The 24,430-nt window shown below is 48.1% G+C and overlaps 1 protein-coding gene across 1 annotated transcript; it reads left to right on the top strand.

Moving 5' to 3' along the window:
* The first annotated feature begins 3,446 nt into the window (after window positions 1-3,446).
* Window positions 3,447-24,317, top strand: Hdc (histidine decarboxylase). Its single transcript, XM_075963807.1, has 12 exons — window positions 3,447-3,640; window positions 5,671-5,843; window positions 9,521-9,634; window positions 10,521-10,643; window positions 11,576-11,710; window positions 11,921-12,064; window positions 13,140-13,206; window positions 14,207-14,369; window positions 14,455-14,545; window positions 18,914-19,012; window positions 23,029-23,130; window positions 23,271-24,317. The coding sequence occupies exons 1-12, from the start codon at window positions 3,610-3,612 to the stop codon at window positions 24,021-24,023; spliced, it is 1,995 nt and encodes a 664-aa protein (XP_075819922.1). The 5' UTR covers window positions 3,447-3,609; the 3' UTR covers window positions 24,024-24,317.
* Window positions 24,318-24,430: the final 113 nt, after the last annotated feature.

Genomic DNA, 24,430 nt, shown 5'->3' with positions numbered 1-24,430 from the left:
GATCCTCATGCTTCCTCTGTCCATGTGCTGTGATCATAGGGCCTGTCACCTGACTGGGAATCTGCTCTGCCACACGCTGTCCTGGGACGACTAGTCGATCCTCCTGCTTCTTTGTCCACGTGCTGTGATCATAGGCCATCACCTGAGTGCTCACGTTTGCACCTAGGGTTTCGCGTGCTAGGAAAGCTCTCTAGCAAGTGGGTCACACCCCCAGCCCTTATTTACATCTTCTCTAAGACACATGATTTGTAAAAATTAATGAGGTTTTGAATGGGTGCTTTTTCTATAATGCATGCACGTGCAGTGTTCGTGTCTCTCCGTCGTTCTTCGGCCCGGGATCGCTGTCCTGTCTCACTTCTGTTCATCACCTTTCCTTGTCCCTAAAGTTTCCCTTAATCTTTTCCTGTTCCCTCTGTCCTCTCCCTTCCATCTCTAATGTCCGCTATTCCATTCCATGGTGTACCAATTAGACTGACCGGTTTCCACACTCGAGCGAGAGAACACGTGGTCCTTTTTTTTTTCTGTGTCAGTATCTCCATCAGCCTTTCCTCCGTTATTCCCACATCACTGCAAATCACTGCGAATGGCGAGATTGTGTTCTTCTTCGTGACAGTGTGATATTCCTGTGTAACTACACCATGTTCTGTCGCTGTTGCCGTTTTGCCATTCTCCTGCCGAAGGGCTTTGGGGTTGGCGCTGCAGTCACAACTCCTGGAGAGATGTTGAGTCTGAAGGCTGGTTAGCTGGTTATAGCCTCAGTGGTTGTGGAGGGTTTGGGATGTTGCAAATCCGGAGCCTAATCCCAACTTGTTTTGGGCTGTCTTTAGCCCCCTAAACAGCCGTTTCTTGCCCACCTCTGTGTCAGGCCTAGCATCCTGTGACTCATGGCTGAAAACCTTTGGAATGTATTAGAAAAACTCTAGTTTTCCACCAATCAGAAGACTAAGTTCAAATCTGAGGCCTATGGCAGTGCTCTGTCTGCCTTGCTCTGTAACCCGCCTACTTGATGTATCCACTGGTGTGTTTGAAAGGGTCTTGATTTATGGCTTTCTTTGTTCTATTTCTATGAAAGGTTCATGAAACTGCTACCTCACAGAGGAATGGTATTTGGAGGAAACTAAACCTAGGTCCTGGGGCCATGATCACCCATGTTGGCTCTGGAATAGGCTCTCTTACTCCCTTTGTAGTGGGAGTTGTGTTTTTGTGACGGCAGCCTCGTACTTTGGCTATTGTGACTAATACTGTAATAATCAGGAGTGAATGTATCTTATTGGTAGAATGAGTTCCTCTCAAAAACATTTTTATATTTATTTGTGTATGTATGGCATGTTTCTATGTATAGAAATATCGCTTCCAGTTTGTTTTCCTACTATATCATAATAGACATCATCATATTCGATTTTCAAGTTCATGGGTTGGCTTTGTACACTGTCTTACAATTGACTTGTTAGTCTCAGATAGTGAGGCCTCACTTGGCTTTATCAAACTGCTCTCTGTAATATCTATGAAGAGTCACAGTGATGAGAATTCTTAGTTCACCCACATTGCATCTGGTGTTGGTAGGAGTTAGGAGCTAAGTAGTGTCTTTTATATAGGCAGCTATTGAGAGTGACAGGCCACTAACGCGGGAGACATCTGGGACCTGGCACATGCAACACAGACTGAGCATAGCAGCTGGGCTTAGAAGCTGTGAGTTTTGAAACCTCAGATTCACCAAGATGTCTGTGAGCTGCCTCATGAGTGCTAGAAACCAAATCCAGGTCCCATGGAAAAGCAGTCAGTGCTCTTCATGGCTGAGCCAGTTCCCTAGTTCGCCTTTTCAACTTCTTATTGGCAAAGCAACTGCCCCTTTCCCTTTCTTACGTGTGATATTTTTCCTGTATACCAATGGATCCCTCGCAGACACCAACTACATAACCTCCAATTCCATCCCAGTTATGACACTGTATTGCACTGTATTGTCAGGTCCTGGAGTGTGAGGACTCAGCCTCACAAGTCTGCTCCGACCTCAGACACAGGTTGCCAGGAAGGACTTTGCTACTTGTGTTTGCGAACTACATGCCATAGACAGGATTCCCACGTCCTTCTTAGACTTAATTATTCTTCCAGGATGGCTCATAGAACTATAGCAAACACACTTCTCGTTGATCACAAGGCTATGATGCAGGGTGCTCTCTATAGCCAGGGAAAAAGCGGCACACGGGGTGTGGAGCTACGATCTCTGGGTGTCATCCTTCGGGGAGCCCCGTGTGCTCAGCCACTCCAGAGTCTGCCAATCTCCTCTTCCAGAGGTACTTTTTTTTTTTAAGAGGGGGAAGGTGAGGGCTGGGGATCAAACTCGGGGTCATGTGCGTGCTGGGTAGATGATCTGCACTGGGTCTCACCCCTTGCTTAACTTCCAGCTCTTTCTACTCTTCCCTCTGAGCAGGAATTCTGTTGTCATAGATACAGACAATGTTTTAGACAGAGACTCCTTTTGCTCAGGTTGGGCTTAAACTCTTGGGTTCAAACATCCTCAGATCAGAGCCTCTAAGGAACTCAATATAAGGAACAAAAAAACTCCTGACATCTGAGAAACTCCCAGGATTTTTGATATTTTGTGGCACTGTTGGGATTCAGGACAAACTCACCTCCCCCAGAATGTGATTTCAGGAGAAGAGAATTTGCTGTCCCCCCTCCCCAATGGACTTCCTTTGTGCTAGTCTGAGAAGCCATAGGCATAGGGATCGCTCTCAAAAGCTGTCCTCTCATAGAAGACATTCAGAAAGAAGTCTCTGTCAGAAAAACTGCTTGCCTCAGGAAGAGGAGGGCTCCAGACCACTGCCATCACCAGGAAGATTTTCATCTGACGCGGGACAGTGTTTCTTCCCCTTTGGGAACGAGCCCGTCCTGCACTCTGCCGTATCCAGTCCCTTCTCTGTTCTGCAGCTCTGCTTGCTGTGGAAGCTTCCGTCAGCCGAAGGACTTCCCGACTCAGTCATTAAGCAGGGTTTTCTACCGTTTGCCTGTCTTATGTTAGGTTAAACTGTAGCCCAGACAAAGCCAGAACAAGTACTATGTAGTAATGGAAAAAATAACCCTTTGTATCCATTGCCAACTCCTGCCTGTTGCTGACCCCTCCTGAACTCAGCCTGCTCGTGTCCCTCACCTCATAGAGAAGCCAGAGGAGGAGCAACCTAGTTATCTGTGCCACTTCTTGTGAACGCCTTGTTCTGATTCCCGAACTCCAGTCTTTGTCGGAGGCAGGGGCCTCTAGTTTCTGACCGCAGGGACAGAAAAGATGGAGGACTCTTTTTGTTTATCTACCTGGAGTTGCTTGTGGGCGTGGGTTGGTCGGTGCCCTGATTGGTCTAAAAAACAGTTCCCTCTGGATCTGTTGACCAAAGTTCTAATCAAGAAGGATCGGGAGAAGAGAGGCTGAAATTGAGCCTGCAGGAAGGGACTGTAGGGGGCGGGGCTAAAGGAGAGGAATGGAGAACTCTTTAAATAAGAGGTGTGCTGGCTGCCAGGGAGTCCACAGCAGGGGAGAGTAGTGGATAAGAAGCCGGGCTGCTAGCTGCCTTCCACAGTCTTCTCGGTCCGTCTTCCAGGAGGAGCAAGCCAAGGGAGATGATGGAACCCCATGAATACCGAGCTAGAGGTGAGTGATGGGGACCCTGTGGGTCTTCCCTAAGGCAAGGCTGTGGAAACTGCTGCTGGGAGCAGGTGACTGTTAGAATTGCCCCAGGAGAGCTGTCTTCAGCACTCCTTCAGTTTCTCCTGAACAGGATATGGATTAGAGTTCTAAGCGGTTCCCCCATTCTCTGTCCCACATGTATGCTGCCTGTGTCTTGCATTTTGTCCCCTCCGTACCTGCCCACAAAATAGACTATTTGCATTTGTGATCCATTCAATAAAATAGAAAAAACAATGTCCCAAATATTTATTAGCACAATTAATATTCGTTTCTCTATGTGAAGCAGTTAGTTCTCTTAGTGTTCACTCTCTAAGTATTCTCCAAGTGCCCACCTGTATACGGGCTTCCGTGAAAAAGCAAAACCAAACGGTTACCCTGTTTTGCAGAGGGGAAACGGGTAGTTACTTAAAGAGAATTTCTAGGAGGACACGTCTCTCAAAGCTACTTGTGACTATGATGACTTTGGTCCTGCTTCTTCCATTTAGTACACATTAGCGTAAAGGTTCTTTTAAATGCCTATGTGACAAAAGAGAATTTGAGTGTCTTTATAATTTTCTAACAGTCTCATCTCCACTACCGGGGCAGATTGCCTAAAATTTCCTGGCTGTAAGGTAATCTCCTGTTTTGAATCTAACCTTTCCTCTCTTCTCCCCTAGCGATAAGTGGCTATCAGCCTTGGCAGGCATTGTGTGTTAAAGTGTCTCAATGCCTTTCAACGGTGCCCTTAGCTGAGAGCGAGGGTCCTTATCCTGCCCTGAGTAGTGGCAGCTCCCTTTTGTCTGCTGGGCACCACTGCCGGGTGCCCAAGGCTGTGGGAGGGCTGAGGGAGTCAAGTGCCCTCCGTTTTGTCTAGGCCTGGATCTGTGTGCGGGAACTTCGCGTAAGCTGATGTAGAGAGGAAGCCAGGCTCCTTGTCTTCTCTGCTCCTTCTCTCCTTTGCAGGAAGGAGAGGAGGGTGCTTAGGGAGGGCTTCCTGTTGTTGCCAGGAGATGCACAACACAAGGGTGGCGGGAAGGGAGTGATTGTGAGAGAGTGCCTCTGAAGACAGAGACCCCTGAAGAAATGAAAGGGAAGGAAGAATAACTTCCCGTAATAAATTCTTCTTATCTAGTCTTCAATCATTTGGTGCGTTTATTTGAACATGAAAGGTTTGTTACAAGTCCTGAGGAACAGCATCAGGGTGTTGGGAGCCACACATCTTTGGGCTCCAGGTTCACAAACTTTTCTGGGCTCCTGCTTGTGCTTTAGACATATTCCATGCACCTCAGAAAGTGTATGTGACATTAGTGTGTGTGTGTGTAAACTTACAGCTTCATTCACACTCAAAAGATGTTGCCAAGTAAAAAAAAAAAGATGGGAGTGTTGATTTAATGAGTCTAGCAAGATGTTTTCTCCTTTTATTAGAGTTGAGCCTTGAAGCTTCCATCTGTGCTGACAGAGAGCACAGTACAGGTGTGTGTGTGTGTGTGTGTGTATATGTGTGTGTGTGTGTGAGCTAGTATGAGAGCGTTGTGTGTGTGTGTGTGTGTGTGTGTGAGAGAGAGAGAGAGAGAGAGAGAGAGAAAGATAGATAGATAGATAGATAGATAGATAGATAGATAGATAGATAGAGAGAATGTGTAACCAGTTTGTGGTTCAAAGAGCTACTGAGTCTCTGTGTGAGCCTTTAAGGTAACGAATTAATAGCTATTCTGTTTCTGGGAAGAAAACAAGGGGAGAGTAGACCATAAGAGCAAGGAAGGGGAAAGAGAAGAACTGTTTCACTCTGCTGCTGAAGTTCTGTGTTTTGCAGACTTTCCCCATTTGCTCATCTGTTTTCTCACAGGCTCTCTGCATCAGCCATTCATACCGCCCCCCTCCTTGTCCTGTTGGGGAATCAGATCTACCCGGCCCGAGAATCCATCTAATTTAACCAAGTCTTTTGATTGGGGTCCAAGAGGGACAGGCATGCATAGCCCAAGGAAACGTGACCTGGTTTCTCTGCTCCTGTCCAGGGAAAGAGATGGTAGATTATATCTGCCAGTACCTGAGCACCGTGCGGGAGAGGCAGGTGGCTCCAAACGTGCAGCCTGGGTACCTGCGAGCCCAGCTACCTGGGAGTGCTCCCGAGGAACCCGACAGCTGGGACAGCATCTTTGGGGACATTGAACGAATCATCATGCCTGGGGTGAGATACAGCAACTACTGCAGATTCTAAATCTCAGGGTACAGCAGGGCTGGACGGTATCCTAGGAAACTTTCACTTGAGTCGGTGTGGCAGGACAACACATCCGTCATTCTCTTGTCACCCGATGTCACAGCCCATCTTCTAGGAATGGGAGGCCATGGCTTTGCCTGGAGGTAAGGTTCTCATGTCAGTGCTGACCTACAGTGCTGACTGAGGAGCCACATAACTCATGAGGTGGATGGGGACAAAAAGACTGGTGTGAAGAAAAGGGACAACCGTGGAGCAAGGAAGGAGAGCAGAGGCCAGGGACAGTGCCTACATCCCAATAGACAGGGCCAGGAACTGCCTATCCAACCTCTGAAATCCTACCAAGTGGATGGAACCAAACAGAGAATGCCAGTCCCCAGGAGCACCCTAGCTGCTGGCTTGGAAGGCAGCTGCGAGCCCCATTAGCGCCTCCTTCCTCTATGGTTCCCAGCAAGGAGGTTTGGTGATTGAGCTGCTTCTTAGGGACAGCAAAGAGCTGTTCTGGAATTACTAATATGCCCCATAATAACGGAGGGAGCAGCCTTTGGTGATGGTGGCTTGGGTAGGGACCAAATAGAGGGAATCTGACTGATGCATGAGGCTTGAGCTGGAACTCACTGCCCTGGTCTATGAGGGCATCCCTAGTCACCAGAAATGCCCCTGCTAATATCACCCCAGTTCCTTCCCCTGCCCTACGCTAGCCTGTGATGAGCTGTTTCATTTAGTCCTCCTAGTCACCCATTTGACAAATAAGGAAAATGAGGCTCTGATTTTATTTTGCCTAAGGTCCTGTGAGGCAGATCCAGGATTTCAGCATTAGTCAACTAACCCTTTGCTTTCTCCCCATACTCTGACACCTCCATGCCATGTGACTAGACCCCCAAAATGGACCCGACCCGACAACATTCATTCCATAAACCCAGTGCCCTCTGAGTCTCTCTGCTTAGAACATTCTGGTGCTGACCTGTGTGTGTCTAAAAACTCCTCCCAGTGTCGACTTGAGGTTTGCGCCCATGAGTTTCCCAAGTCTTAGATGTGACAGATCCATCTAGAAGTCGGGATGAGAAAACTCTCAAACTTCGCAAGGGCAAGTTTTTCCCTAAAGGCCTAGTTCCTCGATAAGATTATCTCACCCATTTCATTCTGTGCTGCTGTCACCCAGGGACTAACTGTCATTAGGACTGATTCTCAGAGTAACTGTTGGCGCTGCTGAGGAGGCGAGGAGGCGCAACAGTTTCCGGGGGCGTGGCCAAGGAGGCTTATTTCTGGAGGTCTGTCCGCTTTGATAAGGTCACTTCGGGCTTATCTCATCTGATAATTTTACAAGAACTGATAACTGCATCTTGATAGCACCGGGGGGGATGGAACCCTTCTCTCTGTTCCAAGTGAGGTCTCTAAGCACAGTGAGAACGAGGGCGCAATCTTCCATTTCATCTTCCAGGCGGTGCTAGCCCCCTAAGAGTCAGCCCGGAAGTAGCTGGCCCTTTGCGCTTCATTGAAAACTGCATGGTTCTTCCTTCCTGCCATTTCTTAGACACTGAGAAGAAAAAGTTTCATTTTGCTTTAATTCCAATCTTGGCAAGAAGGTGAGAGCAGAAGAGCAAGCAAGCAAGCTTCGTGGGGAAAGGATCTTGCTAGCAAGCCTGAGGCCATTCAAACCCTGGGACCCACATGGTGGAAGGAAAGACGTGCCTCCCTCAGACCTGCACGGGCACACAGGCACACAGGCACACAGGCACACAGGCACACAGGCACACACACACACACACACACACACACACACACAGACGCACGCACGCACGCGCGCGCACACACACACACACACACAAACACGGGGGGAGGGAGGGAGAGAGAGAGAGAGAGAGAGAGAGAGAGAGAGAGAGAGAGAGAGAGAGAGAGAGAGAGAGAGAAACATAATATAAAAATTAAAAAGAATATTAGAGACTGACAGAAACCCATTGAGGGAAGGCTGGGTACCGTTCTGTTTGGGTGTCTGGGTAGATTCTGCGACCTTGGGACCTGGATGATGTTTGGGTCTGAGGGATGCTTCCTCTCTCTGCCAGTTCCATTTCACATCAATAGCACAGGAATGAGGTGGGACCTCATGGGGATGCGGTGAGAATTGACAAATACGATAGAACCAGGGGAAGCAGAGGCTATTGGAACCACCTGCTAGTCTCCCGCTTGTTGAGGATTGAAGAGAGAGTAGCGTCAGGCTGTGTGGTGTCTCTGTTACCTGCAGTAGTTAGTTCCCCGTTTATATTACCACCTTACAATTGGCTGGTTTCTTGTTCATGTGCCTCTGCCCAACTGTCCTAGGAATCATTTCATGATGGGGAGGTACAGGAGAGGTTCCTGGCTTTATACGGATGAGAGATATACACATATTTTGAGATGACCTTTAAGAAAAACTAAAAATGGATCTCAAAGTTGACTGAGGAAAACACGGGGCTTTGGAGCTTAAGTTCCTAGACTTCACAGGGCATTAGCAAGGAGCTAAGTGAGATAAGAGTAGCCAAGGAGCAGGAGTGGGGGGGGGGGTGGCGCACGCCTTTAATCCCAGCACTTTGGAGGCAGAGGCAGGCGGATCTCTGTGAGTTCGAGGCCAGCCTGGTCTACAAGAGCTAGTTCCAAGACAGGCTCCAAAGCTACAAAGAAACCCTGTCTCGAAAAACAAAAACAAACAAACAAAACAAAACGAAAGAATAGCCATGGATCCGGCGCCCTTGGACTTTGCAGTGTGCCCTACAAAGGTTGGAAGGATTTGTTCACCAAAACAGAACGGTGCACCAAGGTGCTCTCCTGTGAGTTGTTAGTAGTAGCACATTCATGCTGAGGGTCCCGGCTCAGGGATCAAAGTGGGCCCTAGGGGCTGAGGAAGGACTCATGAAGAAACACATGGTGGTTTTCTAAAGATCAGCAGGTTTTGGAGGGCCATGTCTTTATGAGAAGCCAGGCGACAGAGCCTCACTCAGAGACAAACGCAGGAGGAAGCAGGACAGCCAGGTGAATGTTGCTGAGTGTGAGCCACCGAGTGTGTGTCCACTATAGGAGGGGCTCTCCGCAGTAGTTCAGCCCCTTCTTATATCTCTCACTGTGGGCTCAGTGTTAGCCTAGCGTTACCTCCCATACTCCCTGGCTAGTCTCTCTTTCCCGTCCTTACCTCTCCACACAGGGAAGCCCAGGACAGTTTAGAACAAATCTGACTGACTCCCAGCAGGAGCTCCCTTCCCAGAGACCTCACTGGTCCACACACAATAGAAGCTTTGGCAAGACTTGTGAGGAGACTGCTGTTTGCTCTTCCACCTTCCGGTTTCTGCTTCCTTTTATTTTCTGGCAGGGAATCAGTGTGGGGCTAATGCGAGAGTCCCACATCCCCAGTTACTGCAGCAACCTTCATTTCTTAGAGTTTCTTTCCCGTGTGTACAAAGGTCCTCTTCTGATGAGCTAGCTCAGTCCGGGATACTTGGAGAGAAAGAACAACTATGAGCACTCCTTTTTATGGACTGTGTTTCTCATCTCTCTGAAAAGCATCTCCCCATTTTAAGAGTTGCTTTTCCTTTCCAGAGAGGTTGTCTAGAGGAGAGAGCTTTCCGGGAGTGCCATCTGGTGCCAGCTGTGACTGTGGTGTGTGTGTGCTCTGTTTCTAGGTGGTACACTGGCAGAGCCCCCATATGCACGCCTACTATCCCGCCCTTACCTCTTGGCCATCCCTGCTAGGAGATATGCTGGCCGATGCCATTAACTGCTTAGGATTCACGTGGGTGAGTAGAAATGGCTGTGACTACTGATACCTGGGGACACGGTAGGGGTGGCATCCCAGGACAGATGTATTCTGTTCTTTATCTCTGAAAGGGTGGGCGCGTTTAAACAAACATTAGTAATGGATTATTAATTGAAAATAAAAACATTAACTATTACAATGACTGTATTTTCTTAAACTTAAGCTTTATATAAATCATCTCATCTAATCCTATAGAATCAGGAGTACCGGCCCTATTTTATAGATGAGGAAATTGAGGTTTAAGCCATTTATCTTGCTAAATTCACAGAGTTTATTCAGACTCTGATGAGATTTGAATTGATATCTGGTCACTTCTACGGTTTGTGACCTTAGCAGGGCACTTTGACGCCTCTTGAGTCACAACTTCCCCTGGGCTCTTGTCTCTGAAGAGTCAGAGATTATGCTGCAGGACTTCCTTAAGCTCTGTGCAGCCCTGAGTGCTGCCAGAAGCCGCTTGGAACATTCTTATCTCTTAGGCTTGAACTTTTGTAGTGCACCGGAGGTTGGGGAGAGCCCAACTAGGGCTGTTATCTTGGGAAAGAACACAGTAATTTCTTAGTAAAAATATTCCCTTGGGTTTTAAAATGTCAGCTGGGTGTCTTAGAGGCTTGGAGAGTTGGATTCAAGCCAGTCAGTCATTCCCGTATTGTTTCTTCGTAGAGCCCTGATCTCATTGAGGGCAGCGTGGATCCAAAGCCCTTTTTTGACGAGGAAGGATAGGATGGGTGGGGCCGTGTGCACACCGGGCCTCCTGGCCTTGACTCCTCCTCTACAGAAGTTCCCATGGGTATTGAGGCAGAGAGGCTGGCGTTTCAAATGGGGCTGGTGGGGGCATCTCGGTACCCTGGGTCATTTCCGTTTTTCAGGCTTCCAGTCCAGCCTGCACAGAGCTGGAGATGGGCGTCATGGACTGGCTGGCGAAGATGCTGGGGCTCCCTGAGCACTTCCTCCACCACCATCCCAGCAGCCGGGGAGGAGGTGTCTTGCAGGTGCCTGTGATGACAGCTTTCTTTCTCACACTGGGGCCGGCACGGGAAGTAAAGACGAATCCTTCCCCACAATTCCCCGTTCCTTAAAGTCACCCCATCGCCACTACCGGCGCCATCGTATCCCGCACCACCGTTGCTTGCACCTCTGCCACAGTCGCTGAGCACCACTGTCTCCAGCACATCGCCTCATAGATTAATTCAGTGTCTGATTATCACAGGGCCCCCACAAATCATGTCTGGAGAAAAATCTCAGCCAACCTTGTCTATCTTAAGGGGCAATCCCTTTAATGTGGCTGTTCTTCATTTGGTAGACAGAAATGAGCTTCCAGAGGGCCACATTGCCAAGAACCACTGAAAACAAAACCTGACCCAAATCACCAGCCCCGGCACCAGCCAGGCTCTCTCTGTCCTTGTGGAATCAAACTCCATTTTCATTCTGGAAAAAGCAGAGCTCTCCTCTCCTCTCTTATTCCGTCTTCTCTCTCTCTCTGTCTTTCCCTCTTCCTCTCCTCTTTGTGCTGGGGATCAAATACAGGGCCGAGTGTAGGCTATATATGGCCTCTACTACTGAGATGTACTCCTGGCCCCAAGTGTGTTTTTTCTTTTCCGTGATTTTTACATGGTGAGAAAACCTATCCACAAGAAATGGGACATTCTCTTGCTTGTTTCCCCGAACAGTATTTTTCTTGTTTCTGTAGCTACTCTGAAAGGTGTTGGTATTAGGGCGTGGACTTACTTTCAGAATGCAGACCAGGTATGGGAGTTGGGGAGGACAGAGACCCTTTGGGGAGGAGCACTCCACTTCCTTACTAATAGTGATCGCACACACACACACACACACACACACACACACACACACACCCTACAAGAGACCAGACCTGGGGAACAGGACACAGAGAGGCTGATGGGATTGGTAACCCTCTCTACTGCAGAGCACTGTCAGTGAGTCCACTTTGATTGCCCTGCTGGCAGCAAGGAAGAACAAAATCCTAGAAATGCAAAAGTCTGAGCCCGATGCTGACGAGTCCACTCTGAATGCTCGACTGGTTGCCTATGCCTCTGACCAGGTGAGTTGCCTGGTACCTGTGCGATTGTTATCTATGCCTGTGAATTCTGGGTTTCGGTGAGGGTCGACCTGGGGATTGACTCCAAAAACCATAAGGAATGCCAATTTTAAACATGGACATTCAATTCCTTCAGTCTTGGTCTTCCGCTCTTTCTAGTCATGCTGATCTCACGACAGCCCTTTTGTGGACTGTTTTCTGTGACCCACGTAGGCTCACTCCTCAGTGGAGAAGGCTGGCTTGATTTCCCTTGTGAAGATGAGATTTCTGCCTGTGGATGACAGCTTTTCACTCCGAGGAGAAGCTCTTCAGAGAGCCATTGAGGAAGACAAGCAGCAGGGCTTGGTGCCTGTCTTTGTAAGTCAGAATGTATCTTTAAGAACAGTGTGCTAGAACGTAGATGTCAGTAAGCCAGAGATTTTGACCGAATCCTGGTAAGTAATCTGCTGCCAACAGAAGCAGAAAAACCCTTACGTTTAGTGTTTTATAAATTATGAGGTGTCCGTCCTTTTTTTTTTTTTGATAGGGTTTCTCTGTGCAGCCCTGGCTATCCCAGAACCTTTGTAGACAAGGCTGGTGTAAATGGAAATTTCTGTCCCACAGTCATTCTGTCCCAAATAAGCACGCAGAGGCTTATATTAATTATAAACTGGCCTATTGCTCAGACTTATTACTAACTAGCTCTTAGGACTTAAATTCACCCATAATTCTTGTCTATGTTTAGCCATTTGGCTTGGTACCTTTTATCAGTAAGGCATTCTTATCTTACTTCCTCTGCATCTGGCTGGTGACTGACTCTGCTTCTCCTCTCCCCAGAATTCTCCTAGTCTGGCTGCCCCACCTATACTTCCTGCCTGGTTACTGGCCAATCTCAGTGTCTTATTAAAACAATATGAATGACAAATCTTTATAGTTAACAAGAGCATTATTCCGCAGCAGGCTAGCTTCTGTCTTCCAAGTGCTGGGACTAAAGGCGTGCACCACAACACCTAGCTTGAGGAGTTATTTCATGATGTGTTATAAACTACAGTTTATGGGTTGTAGCCAGTGCTAAAAAGAAATGGAAAATATCCAGTTGCATTTGTGCACCTAGAGCATGTATTGTTTTGTGAAACTTTCATCTTTGCTTTTTTGAGACAGGGTCTCACTATGTTGACTAGGCTAGCCTTGAACTCATAGAGACCTCTCTGACTCTGTCTCTCATGAGGGCTGGGATTAAAGGTGTGCACCACCACACCTGATGAAACTTTCATTTTAGATGTGCATGCTTGTGGAATAGGTTACTGGGTAAAGATGTCTTCCTGCAAACTACGATAAAATAGAGCATGAAATATGCCCGTGCTGGGTGTGGGTGTGCTGCAGATGGTTGATGATGTCAGGGAGGAAATCTTGGATCAGGCTCAATGTGTCATGTGCCCCTTTATCTCTCTAGGTCTGTGCAACATTAGGGACCACTGGGGTCTGTGCGTTTGACAGGCTGTCAGAACTGGGCCCCATCTGTAAGTATCTGTCCTCACTGGCTAAGAAGATAAGGGATAACGGTTGAAATATTTGCTAGAACGAGCTCCACGGAAACCAGGCCCACTGAATTATTCTTATTGGTGATGAAGGAAATCACCAAAGGTCATGAGAGTCACTCCCTGGCAGGTCAAGGTCACTGGGCTTTTTCTTAGTGGTGAGAGAAAGCTAGAAATGCTGTATTTGCCTCATGTCCGAGGAAGCATTTGTCAACTCTCCATTGCTGTGACAAATAACAAAATTACATGAAATAATATTTAAATGTTATATAAAACTGTAATTTTATATAAAAATAAATTAACAAAATAAAAATGATAAAATTAAAAAACAATTATAAATATGATAAAATTTCAAATAATGAAATTATGAAGAGAAAGGGTTTATTTTGGCTCAAAGTTTTGGAGACTTTCAGTCCTCTATCAGTTGGCCCTGTCACCATTGGGCTCAGAGTGACTCACCAAATGTGAGTGTATGTTGGAGCAAAACCAATCAGCACACGTCAGAGAAGGAGAGAGGGGAGAGGCGAGCATCTCACCACCTCCCCAAACTACACCCAGTGATCTCCCGATAGGCTCCACCTCTTAAAGCCCCCCCCCCATATAGCCACCTGGGGAACAAGCCTTTAGCACATGAGTCTTAAGGGGACACGGAGCATCCAAACTGTGGAAAAGTCTCAAGTGTTCTCCTTCTCTCACTTGTAACGCTGAAATCTATTCAAAGCAGGCTCCATTTAAAACATAAAATCTATATAGAAATAAGGAGGCAGCAATGCCTGCTTCAACTCTACCCCCTTGTACCAATGCGGGGTCATCTCATCTCCACGACCCTTGCTGACTCCTTTAGCAGGATCCATCATCCTTTTCCGGGTCTTCTCTTTTGCAGCCTGCCATGGTGTTGGCTAGGTGAGCAATGCCTTTGGTTGGCTTGTAGTAGCTCTTTTACCGCCCCCCCCCACCTAGCAGATGGCATTTGCTTTCTCAGGTGCCAGTGAGGGGCTGTGGCTCCATGTCGATGCTGCTTATGCTGGGACAGCCTTTCTGTGCCCTGAGCTCCGGGGATTCCTGACGGGCATCGAGCACGCCGACTCGTTCACCTTTAATCCTTCTAAGTGGATGATGGTACACTTTGACTGCACTGGGTTCTGGTGAGTCGCCCTCTGAGCACGTGGAAATGCCTTGCTTCCTTAGAAAGACCTCAGCCACCTCTAATATCAGCTTGGAAACCCACAGGGTGAAGGACAAGTACAAGCTGCAGCAGACCTTCAGTGTGAACCCCGTCTACCTCAGACATGCCAACTCTGGGGCAACCACAGACTTCATGGTGAGTTTCCAGGAACCGGCAGCCTGTGGCTTCTCTGATGGGAGTTATTAACTGACTCTTGGGGGTTTGCATGGCTGCTCCCTTCAGAGGCAGCAAACTATGAGTTCATCACATAGTTTCCAAGTTGTGCACAAGAACACAGAAAACAAAGCAAAAAAAAAGCCCCCAAACCAAACTTCTAGAAAAATGACAATTCCTTAATCTTTTTGACTTGTTTTCCTCCCAGAGGTTTTCTCTCTACCACAGGTAGATCAGCCTCTGTTGGTGGAAGTTTCTGTCCCACCAGCTAGCTCCCAAATAACCACACAGAGACTTATTATTAATTATAAATGCTTGGCTAGTACAATAGCTTAGGGTTGTTACTAACTAGCTCTTACAGCTTAAATCAACCCATAGTTATTTAATTTACATTCTGCCACAAGGCGTATGGCTTATTACCTCAACTTCTGCACATCTTCTTTCCTCTGCGTCTGGCTGGTGACCCCACCCTTCTGTCCAGTGTTCTCTCAGACTGACTCTCCAGCCTAACTTCTTTCCGCCTAGCTATTGGCCAGTTAGCTCATTATTAAACCAATGAGAGCAACATATCTTCACAGTGTACGAAAGGATTGTTCCGCAGCAAGCTCCTTTTACCATCTTTGGCTGTTTTTTGTTTGTTTGTATTTGCTTATTATATAGGAGAGTGTGGACCATTTCCTGGGGTAGGAAAGAGTCTTCTTGCTAAATCAAACACGCTGGAGCGTTGCATGTCACCATCCTCCACACAGGCCATGCAGGAGCCCTGTAGGGAGAAGGCCTTCTCTGGCCTCCAGGCTGACTGCATCTTGACTCTTTCAGACTTGGGCTTTCAGCACATACCACGTCTTAGGATTTACTCTTCAGTTTGAAGATGAGGCCCTCATTTTAGGCAGGACTGGGATGTAAATAAACATTCTGCATATCACACGGCTAGTGAAAGGTTTGAAAGAACGTATGTGCTTGGCATGGAATTTTGTGCATCAGTAATCATTTGGGAAACCATCGAAAGTCTTTGAGCCTCGAGAACATGGCACCCGGCTTCACAGGGGTTTGTGGAGGCTTTCATGGGAACATACACATCAGTCACTTAGCACAGCATCTGAGTGGCAGATGCTCAATCATTAGCATGCATACAACTCCAGAAAGGTCTTCTTATAAGCTGCAGGGTTTGCTATTGCAACTCGGCCAAACACACAAGCACTATGGCTAGACTGCCTGTGCTTGAAGCATGCTTCTCCTCTGGCTGGCCTGGGTGACCCTGGACAAATGGCTTATATTCTGTCTAGGTTTCTCTCTGTGTGAATGTGGACAGGAGCAGTTCTGCCTTCTGAGCTTGCTGTGAGAACGGAATGAATTAATACAGTGGTACACTGTCAGCAAAGCCTGGCCACCCTGGTGAAGAGCTGGTTGGTTTTTCTCCTTAGACAGCCCAGGTGCCCTTTCCTTTTATTTAGCTCTGTAGTAGAGGCGCCATCATCACTTATGCTGATGATTCTTTGGTGAAGACATTTCCCTGAGGTTTAGGAAAGCTTTGGGGTTGCAGACAGTGAGCTTACAGTGTGGGAGGGAGACCTTCTACAGGAGAATAAAGATAGATGGCCTCTCTTACCCTTTCTGGTGAGTATTCAAAAAATAAAAATTAAAAAAAGCAATTAAATGCTACAACGGCCAGTCAGTCCTGCCTGTGAAATGGTGCCTACGATTCTAGGAGTTTAGTTGAACTGGGAACTTCTTGTTTTGACTCCACCTCCCAAATGCTGGGATCCCAGGGCTACGCCATCATGCCCAGTCTTTGCAGTGCTGGGACCAAACCAGGACCTCACATACACTACACAGGCACTCTACCCACCGGGCCCCTGGCGAGTTCTTGAAGGTCTGCTGTTATTTTTGTGAGTCTAGCAGCCCGAGTGTATCTTAAAGTACATGGGAAGGTGCTCATGACTTAGTTAAGTCCCAGTGTGGTCTGAGGGCCGCTGATAATACTTTCTTAGAAATAGCTGAATCTCTGGGATGCCTTCCTCTTGGCTGCTGCGGGAAACTTCCATCATGGCATCACTGCGGAATCAAACGGATTCATTTTTCAAGCATATGAGGAAACGTCTCTAGAGCCATGAGACTGCTCTCTCTGCCATAGTTCTCAGACTCTCAGAGCTGCGCCAAGCTTCTTCGCATCCAAGGGGCTACAGTTTTGAGTAGAAGCCAAGTCCAGTTCTGAGAGGACCTAGATGCATTACAGTGCTTCAGGTGTTTCATTTGGGGGACGGAGCCTCTGGAACCATCTGGAATCAGGGCTGCTGTCTCTGCCGTCAGTGAAGCTTCCCCGAACTTCTAACCTTTCCAATGGCAGAGAGCACCAACAGCAGCAGGAAGACCCATAATGCCTTGAGGAAACACAGAGGATGTTAGGAGACATCTCCAGTTAAGGAAGATCCATGCTAGTCTCTATGAGTATAAACTTCCCCAACCTGGCTGAAATCGGCTAAGACAGTCCATATAGTTTGGTTTTAGCAGAGTGATAAGAATAGGAACGAACATCATGAGGAGACCTCAGCTGAAATGCTCCCTGTCTCTCCCTAGTAATTTTCTGGTCAAACAAGGTGGTTAGTTCAGAATAATCTAGAAACCGGCACTTTAAGCACTCACTCGCTATTCTACTGAATGTCCTTAGGACGAAGATAGGGCAGATTGTACATGGCAAGAATTTTGTCCTTTCCTAAGGTTTTGGTGCCCTCTGCTGGCTGACAGAAGTCCTTGAGCTGGCCTTCCACCAGACCAGTCAAAGGTTTCTCTTTCTCCCAGTCCTCCTCCTCCTCCTCCTCCTCCTCCTCCTCCTCCTCCTCCTCCTCCTCCTCCTCCTCTCCCTCCCTCCCTCCCCCCTCCCTCCCTCCCCCCTCCCTCCTTCCTTCCCTCCCTCCCTCCCTCTCTCCTTCTCTGTCTCTCTTTCTCCCTCCCTACCTTCCCTTCCTTCCTCTCTTTCTCTGTTTTTTCCCTTTCTCTCTTTATTTCTCTCTCTCTGTCTCTCTTTCTTTTGAAATGGTCTCTCTGTGTAGCCCTGGCTGTCTGGAACTTGATATGTAGATTAGGCTGGTCTCAGATTCACGATGATCTGCCCACCTCTGCCTCTCCAGTGCTGGGATTAAAGGTGTGCGTCACCACGCCTGGGAATCTAGTGCTTTCTGGAAGGACATAGTGTCCTTGATATGGGGGTAATATCCCTGCTGGGTCTGACCTGGGAAACCAGTGTGGACCAGGAAGATGAGTATCAGTGAAGCCCTGGAGAGAGGCAGGCGAATGTTCAACAGGATGAATATGTTTTAGGGAGCAGAAATTGTGGTGGAGGCTCTCTGATATTTGAGGGAGAGCCTGGGAGAAGCCATCTTGCTCATGAGAATGCCAACGCCATTTGCTCTGTTTTCAGATCTGAGACATTAGATCAGGAATTTTCAGCTGTTTGGTAACTGCAACTCTGAACTTTAAGCTCCGTTTAATTTGATATCAGAGAAAAACTGATTTCAGCCCAAGGCAAGAGGTTCACACACATTTGCAGTCTGAATGCTTGGGTTGTGTGTCTGGAGCTACCAGAAGCTCACTGCAAATGCCAGGAGGTGGCAATGAGGTTAAGTGAGGAGCATCTCAGTGCTGGACAGACACAGATGTAATATGTTCATCATCTCAACAGCCCACACTAACTGGACAGTTTCCTCTGAGGTTTTTTTTTTTTTTTTGGTTTTTCGAGACAGGGTTTCTCTGTATGGTGCCAGTCCCGGAACTAGCTCTTGTAACCCAGGCTGGCCTCGAACTTCCAGAGATCCACCTGCCTCTGCCTCCCGAATGCTGGGATTAAAGGCATGTGACACCACCACCTGGCTTCCTCTGAGTTTTTGCACCCATTATTCCTGTGCCATTTCCTGGGAAGTGCCTTTTGTTCTACACACCGCGAGGCAGCCCCACCAAAGTCACACAGAATAAGGTGCAGGCAGGAGGGAAGCCCAGGCCTCTCAAGTCCTAGCATCTGAGCTCTTATTGACTGTTCTTTACTGCACTGTTCATGTTCATGTTCAGAAGGACCAGACACAGACCTTTCATTTCTGCTTGCCTGAGTTTCTTCTAGGCTGGAATGAAATACTTAAAGCTGCAGTCAAAATGAGGCGTCACCTTTGTTCCCGTTTTCCCACTCCGTGGAGTACCACCGGGATAACTTGTCTTGGTTTGCTCCTTAGCGACAGCTTTGGGAGTCATGGCAACACCACGGGTCCCAGGAGGGCTGGGCAGGCAACACATAATGCTAAGGGCACCCAAGGGACTGGGCACCTTGCTGCTAACCATGAGCTCTGTGTTTCTTGTTTCTAGCACTGGCAGATTCCCCTGAGTCGGCGCTTTCGCTCCATTAAGCTCTGGTTCGTGATTCGGTCCTTCGGGGTGAAGAATCTTCAAGCGCATGTCAGACATGTATGTTGTGTGAGGGCTGTGGGACCGCCCATGCTGCTTTGTGAGTTCGTGGGAAGGAAGACTTGTCCCAGTTTTACAAATCTGCCCAGGGGATCCTTGGTGTCTGGCTCAGGTGGTAGGTAGGGCCTGTAGAGGGGCTTCTGGGATTTGATGATTGGTTATTTAGAGGAGCGCCGAGCCTGTGTAATCCCAGTGGATTGTTGTGCTTTGTAGCTCGCGTTTCTTATTTTTGAAGCCGTCAACACGAGCACAGCTTCCTTTTGAGTTTTTGTTTTTTTCCTGAGTATCTCACCTTTCCTGTTGCTGTCTTTGGGAACCGAGGAGTGCAGGCTCAAAAGCCTAGTTTGCACAAAGAGAAGGGGAAAGTTGGTCAAAGGGAGTGTGTAGGTCAAAGTAGGGTCATATCTTTTTTTTTCTAGTTAAGGCGTTGGGGGAGATACTCTGATTGTCACAGCCGGTTGAAAATTATGGTCACGATTACAGGGACGTCTGAAAGCCAGCTTTCCCCACCTGCAGAGTCCCTACCAAGTCTCCTGCCTTGTGCTAGCAGATTTCACTGAAGGCCTGCTGGTACATTTTTTCCCAGTTCTTTTTACTAACTATACAATTATTGTGTAGCCAAGAGACTCAGTTAAGTGACTTGGGCACTGGTGTTCTTCATGGCAAAGACACTCAGCTGAGACCTCAGGCCAGCAGTGTTTCTCAACCCCCCTGGTTAACTCAAAGACACGATCTTTTTCTTCAATCACTCGATGTATCTTTGCCTTTTCACCTTTTTCCTCGGGAAATTCCTTATTTCTCCAATGAACACGAAAGTGTAATGGAGAAAGTGGTACCTGGACTGCCAGTTGAGCAGTTACCACCTCCTCCTGAGGATGGTCGTGGGTGGGGATGGAGATGGGAGGGAGGGGAGATGATGGAGGCCATGGGAACTTCTTTCTTTTTTTAATATTTGTTTATTTATTATGTATACAATATTCTATCTGGCATGTATGCCTGCAGGCCAGAAGAGGGCGCCAGATCTCATTACAGATGGTTGTGAGCCACCATGTGGTTGCTGGGAATTGAACTCAGGACCTTTGGAAGAGCAGGCAATGCTCTTAACCACTGAGCCATCTCTCCAGCCCCAGTGATGGGAATTTCTTTTGTCTGCAGCTTGGGCTTGGATATTCTACTGGTCAACCTTCTCTAGCTTCTCTAGCCTTTGGCTCGCCCTTGGATTCCCATCACCTCCCTACTGTTTGACCACACCAGCCCACGCCCTGGGTCTGCTTTATTCCTATCAGCAGCCTGCATCTTAGCTCGGGCATTTCATAGACAAATCCAAACTCCCAACCCAGCCTACAGCTGCGCCCCACCCTGCCCTTCTGCTTTCCAAATGGTGTCAAGTTCTACTTCCCCAGAAGTGTCCCTGAGCACTCCCCCTCTTCTGCCTCTGTGGCATCCCCAGGGACACCTGGTCAAGCACATTTGAAGGACCTGGAGCGAAGCCCTGGGATGGTGAGGACCGAGCTAAAATGCAGCTGTTCGGCATAAGCTAACTCATCTCTTGGAGTTGCTTGTGATTAAATTATCGCTTACATAGCACTAGAGAGCCCGTACCACTCACTCTTCTGGAGTCTTGAGATGGTGATCAGGGGAAACTCAGAGATGGCAAGGAATTACCTTGCTCAAGAGCAAAAGTAACCTTCCCAGTTACAAAAGCCCTGTTTTCTTTATAGTTCTGTCTTCCCTTAACTGTGCTGAGCTCTTGAAGCCGGCTTCTATAAAGCCATCTCTGGGCTATAGAGTGGGGCTTTAGAGATTTGCATTTTGGCTTTATCCTTTGTTGACCCTGGGCAGAGTAATCTTTCTGCATTTGCTTTCTTGGACCTACAAAATGATGTGGTAATACCATTCTCAAAGGTTAAACGAGACAACATGCACAGCACACAGGTTTTAGCATAGGGCCTGACAAGTATTCCTCTGCTTCTAGCTTTTCATTTTCTTTTTAAGGATGTAGCCCAGACTTGCAGTCCTCTTCAGCACTTACCCACTGGGTCTCACCACGATTGGGTATGCTATTTTTTTTTTAATGACCATGAGTTATCATTATCCGTTTCCTGTCACCTGTAGGTGACTGGAAAACCTTTGCAAACAGCCATGTGGTCTTTCCTGTCACTGTAACACAATGACAATATGTCAACTCGTGGGGGCAGCTGGATGTTTTCCCGAAAATCTCATTTCAAAAAGGAGTGGTTCCACGTCGGCCTATGGCGGTCATGGCTCCCTGGTGAGTGGTGTGCCCACGCAGGTTGGCAGTGCCGCTCTCCTCGCATGAGCACATAGACGAGTCAGGGAGTCACCTGTGACTTCAGGTCAGTTGTTCTTAGTGCTCAAGTGGGAATGCAGCTTCATTGGTAAGCTGTTTGCTCCCCGTGCTCAAAGCCCATTGTCTGACCCCCAGGACTGCCTACATCTCTCCCGGTGGGAGGTGGAGGTAGAAGGGTCACTTGGTGGTTCAAGGTCATCCTCAGCTACACAACGAGTTTGAGCCAGTCTGGGATACGTGAGAGACTTTCTCACGAAAAAGAAAAGAAAAAAAGTTCATAGGACAGTGGTGAGAGCTTGGACACACACACACACACACACACACACACACACACACACAGAGAGAGAGAGAGAGAGAGAGAGAGAGAGAGACAGAGAGAGACAGAGAGAGAGAGGTTGGTTCAAATAGCACTGTCTCCTCACGGTCAAGGACAACTGAAGCTCTTGTCGTCTGAAACACAACATCAGGTGGGAGGTCCAGCCTAAAAATCACTTAGTAGAGACCACGTGAAAGAGAAGTAACCCAGCTGGTCTTAGACTGGGATCTCTAGGCTCGCCCCTACCCCATAAGACAGGTCTCACTATGTAGACCGGAGTGGCTTTGGGCATACACAGAGATCTGCCCACCTTAGCCTTCTGAGTGTTGGGATTAAAGACCTGTAACACCGTTTCTGGAAACTTTGACCTTCAGATCCTCCTGCCACAACCTCCATAAGTCTTTATTTAATGGTCGATTGAACACAGGATTTTGTATTTGGGCTAGCAGATTGCCAGTTGAGCCACAGCCCAGTCCTTCTCAATTCAAAAGTTCTATGTAAAAGTAAAACACAGGAAAATTAAAAAAAAAATCATATAAACTTTGTAAAAAAATCAACATGATTTAATTTTTGGTGATAAATATGCACAACATATAAAACAATGGTGTTATGATATTACCTATACTCGATATCAAATGAGTACTGCTATTGGCAGAACATTTCACCATCTCAAGAAGAACCTCTGTACCTGCTAACTAGATACAAGCTTTCTCCCATGGTGTGGGTGGTGATGGTATATAAACTATAAACTCCCCGCAAAGTGCCAGTAAAAAGGGATGGGAGGGCGTTAAGCTCTGGAGTGTGAGAGCGTGGTGAGCAACGGGAAGTCAGTTGATAACCCTGTGTGTGTGGGAGGGGTCTTCAGACAGAGTTTTCTGTGTAGCCCTGGCTGTTCTGGAACTTTCTCTGTAGACCAGGCTGGCCTCGAACTCACAGAGATCCGCCTGCCTCTGCCTGCCGCGTGCTGGGATTAAAGGCGTGTGCCACCATGCCTGGTCCAGTTGAGCCTTTTGAGGCAGGGCTATGGCTGAGCCTACACAGCCTGCTGTGCCTTCCTTTGGGCACTGAGTTGGGCCCTTGCTGGCTCCTGTGGCCAGCGGAGAAGCTGAGAAACTGGAATAGGAGGCTGACTTTCGAGTTCTGGGACTGAGCTGAAAGAGGACTTGGAGACCCAAGGTGTCTGAGTGGCTGTGATGGGGCAGGAAGCAAAACATAGAGACTTCTTCCCAGCTTGAACAGGCGCGAGGCCACATGGGGAAGACAGGCAGGCAGAGGCCACACAGGCTCAGGATTCATCTGGGCCACCGGTCTAAACTGTTGAACAGGATCAAAGGAGAAGCAGTTTGGTTTTTGCCCATTAACCATTTTTTTTAATGTTTACAATTCCAGGGTACAGAAATGGCTAAATACTTTGAATCTCTGGTCAGAAACGACCCTTTCTTTGAAATCCCTGCTAAGAGGCACCTTGGTTTGGTGGTTTTCCGTCTGAAGGTAATATGCTCGTCCATGGCTCCCTGAGAAGGGATCTTCCGTTTCAGAGTTGAGTGGGAATTGAGTCTCTTTAGACCAATAAATGGTGGGCTTTTACGAGTGGCATGATGTAGACGCCTTTCTTCTTGGTCTTCACATAGGGTCCCAATTGTCTCACAGAAAGCGTGTTAAAGGAAATAGTCAAAGGTGGCCAGCTCTTCCTTATCCCAGCCACTGTCCAGGACAAACTGATCATCCGCTTCACCGTGACATCCCAGTTTACCACCAAGGAGGACATTCTGAGAGATTGGAACCTCATCCGAGAGGCTGCTACCCTTGTCCTGAGCCAGCACTGCACTTCCCAGCCGAGCCCTCGGGCCAAGAACCTCATCCCACCGCTGCCGACCAGAGGCTCCTGGGACCTGACCAGTGGGCTGTCCCTGGATTCTGTCAACGAGGGAGGAGATGACCCAGCTCAGGCCCGGAAGATCATCAAGCAGCCCCAGCAGCTGGGGGCCAGTCCGAGGAGAAGGGAAGGTGCCTGCGATCTTGAAACCCTGCTGGATCCATCGGATGACTGCTTCTCGGAAGAGGCCCCAGATGCCACCAAGCACAAGCTGTCATCCTTTCTGTTCAGTTACTTGTCGGTACAAAACAGGAAGAAGACAGTGCGATCCCTCAGCTGCAACAGCGTGCCAGCAAGTGCCCAGAAGTCACTACCCACGGATGGTCCAGTGAAGAACGGGGGCTCCTTCCGGGCCAGAATCTTCTCCAGGTTTCCGGAAGAGATGATGGTGATGAAGAAAAGCGCCTTCAAAAAGCTGATCAAGTTCTACAGTGTCCCCAGCTTCCCGGAATGCAGTTCTCAGTGTGCCCTCCAACTGCCCTGCTGCCCCCTGCAGGCCATGGTGTAGAGGTTTCCATCAGAATGCAAGGATGTGCTTCAGGGAGCTCGCGAACCCCTCAAAATCATGTGCAATTTGTGTGCTTATGTGTGTGTGCGTCTTGCGGGGAGCAAATCTGCAATTTTGATCATAGCCTCATGGGGGGTTCGTGACTCACAGTGGACGGTAACTGGGGGGGTTTGAGCTCAAATGCGTCAGAGCCTTGCAGCAGCCTGCCAGACAGAAGGGGTGAAGAGCGCGGTGTCCTAACTGTTAAGCTTGTAACGTGAAATGCAACCTAGAAATAAATTGTGCTTATATCTGAAATAAAGCAAGTCTGACTTAATTGACATCCAAAACACCAACGGCTAAGCAAGCAGTGTTCTGGAAGTGCAATGCCTGTACCCGGACCCTGCTTTTCAGAAGGTTGGAGATTT

Source organism: Microtus pennsylvanicus, chromosome 2 (assembly GCF_037038515.1).
Source record: "Microtus pennsylvanicus isolate mMicPen1 chromosome 2, mMicPen1.hap1, whole genome shotgun sequence".
NCBI lineage: Eukaryota > Metazoa > Chordata > Mammalia > Rodentia > Cricetidae > Microtus > Microtus pennsylvanicus.
Note: the sequence above shows the minus strand (reverse complement) of the source record. Positions and strands in the feature narration are given on the sequence as shown.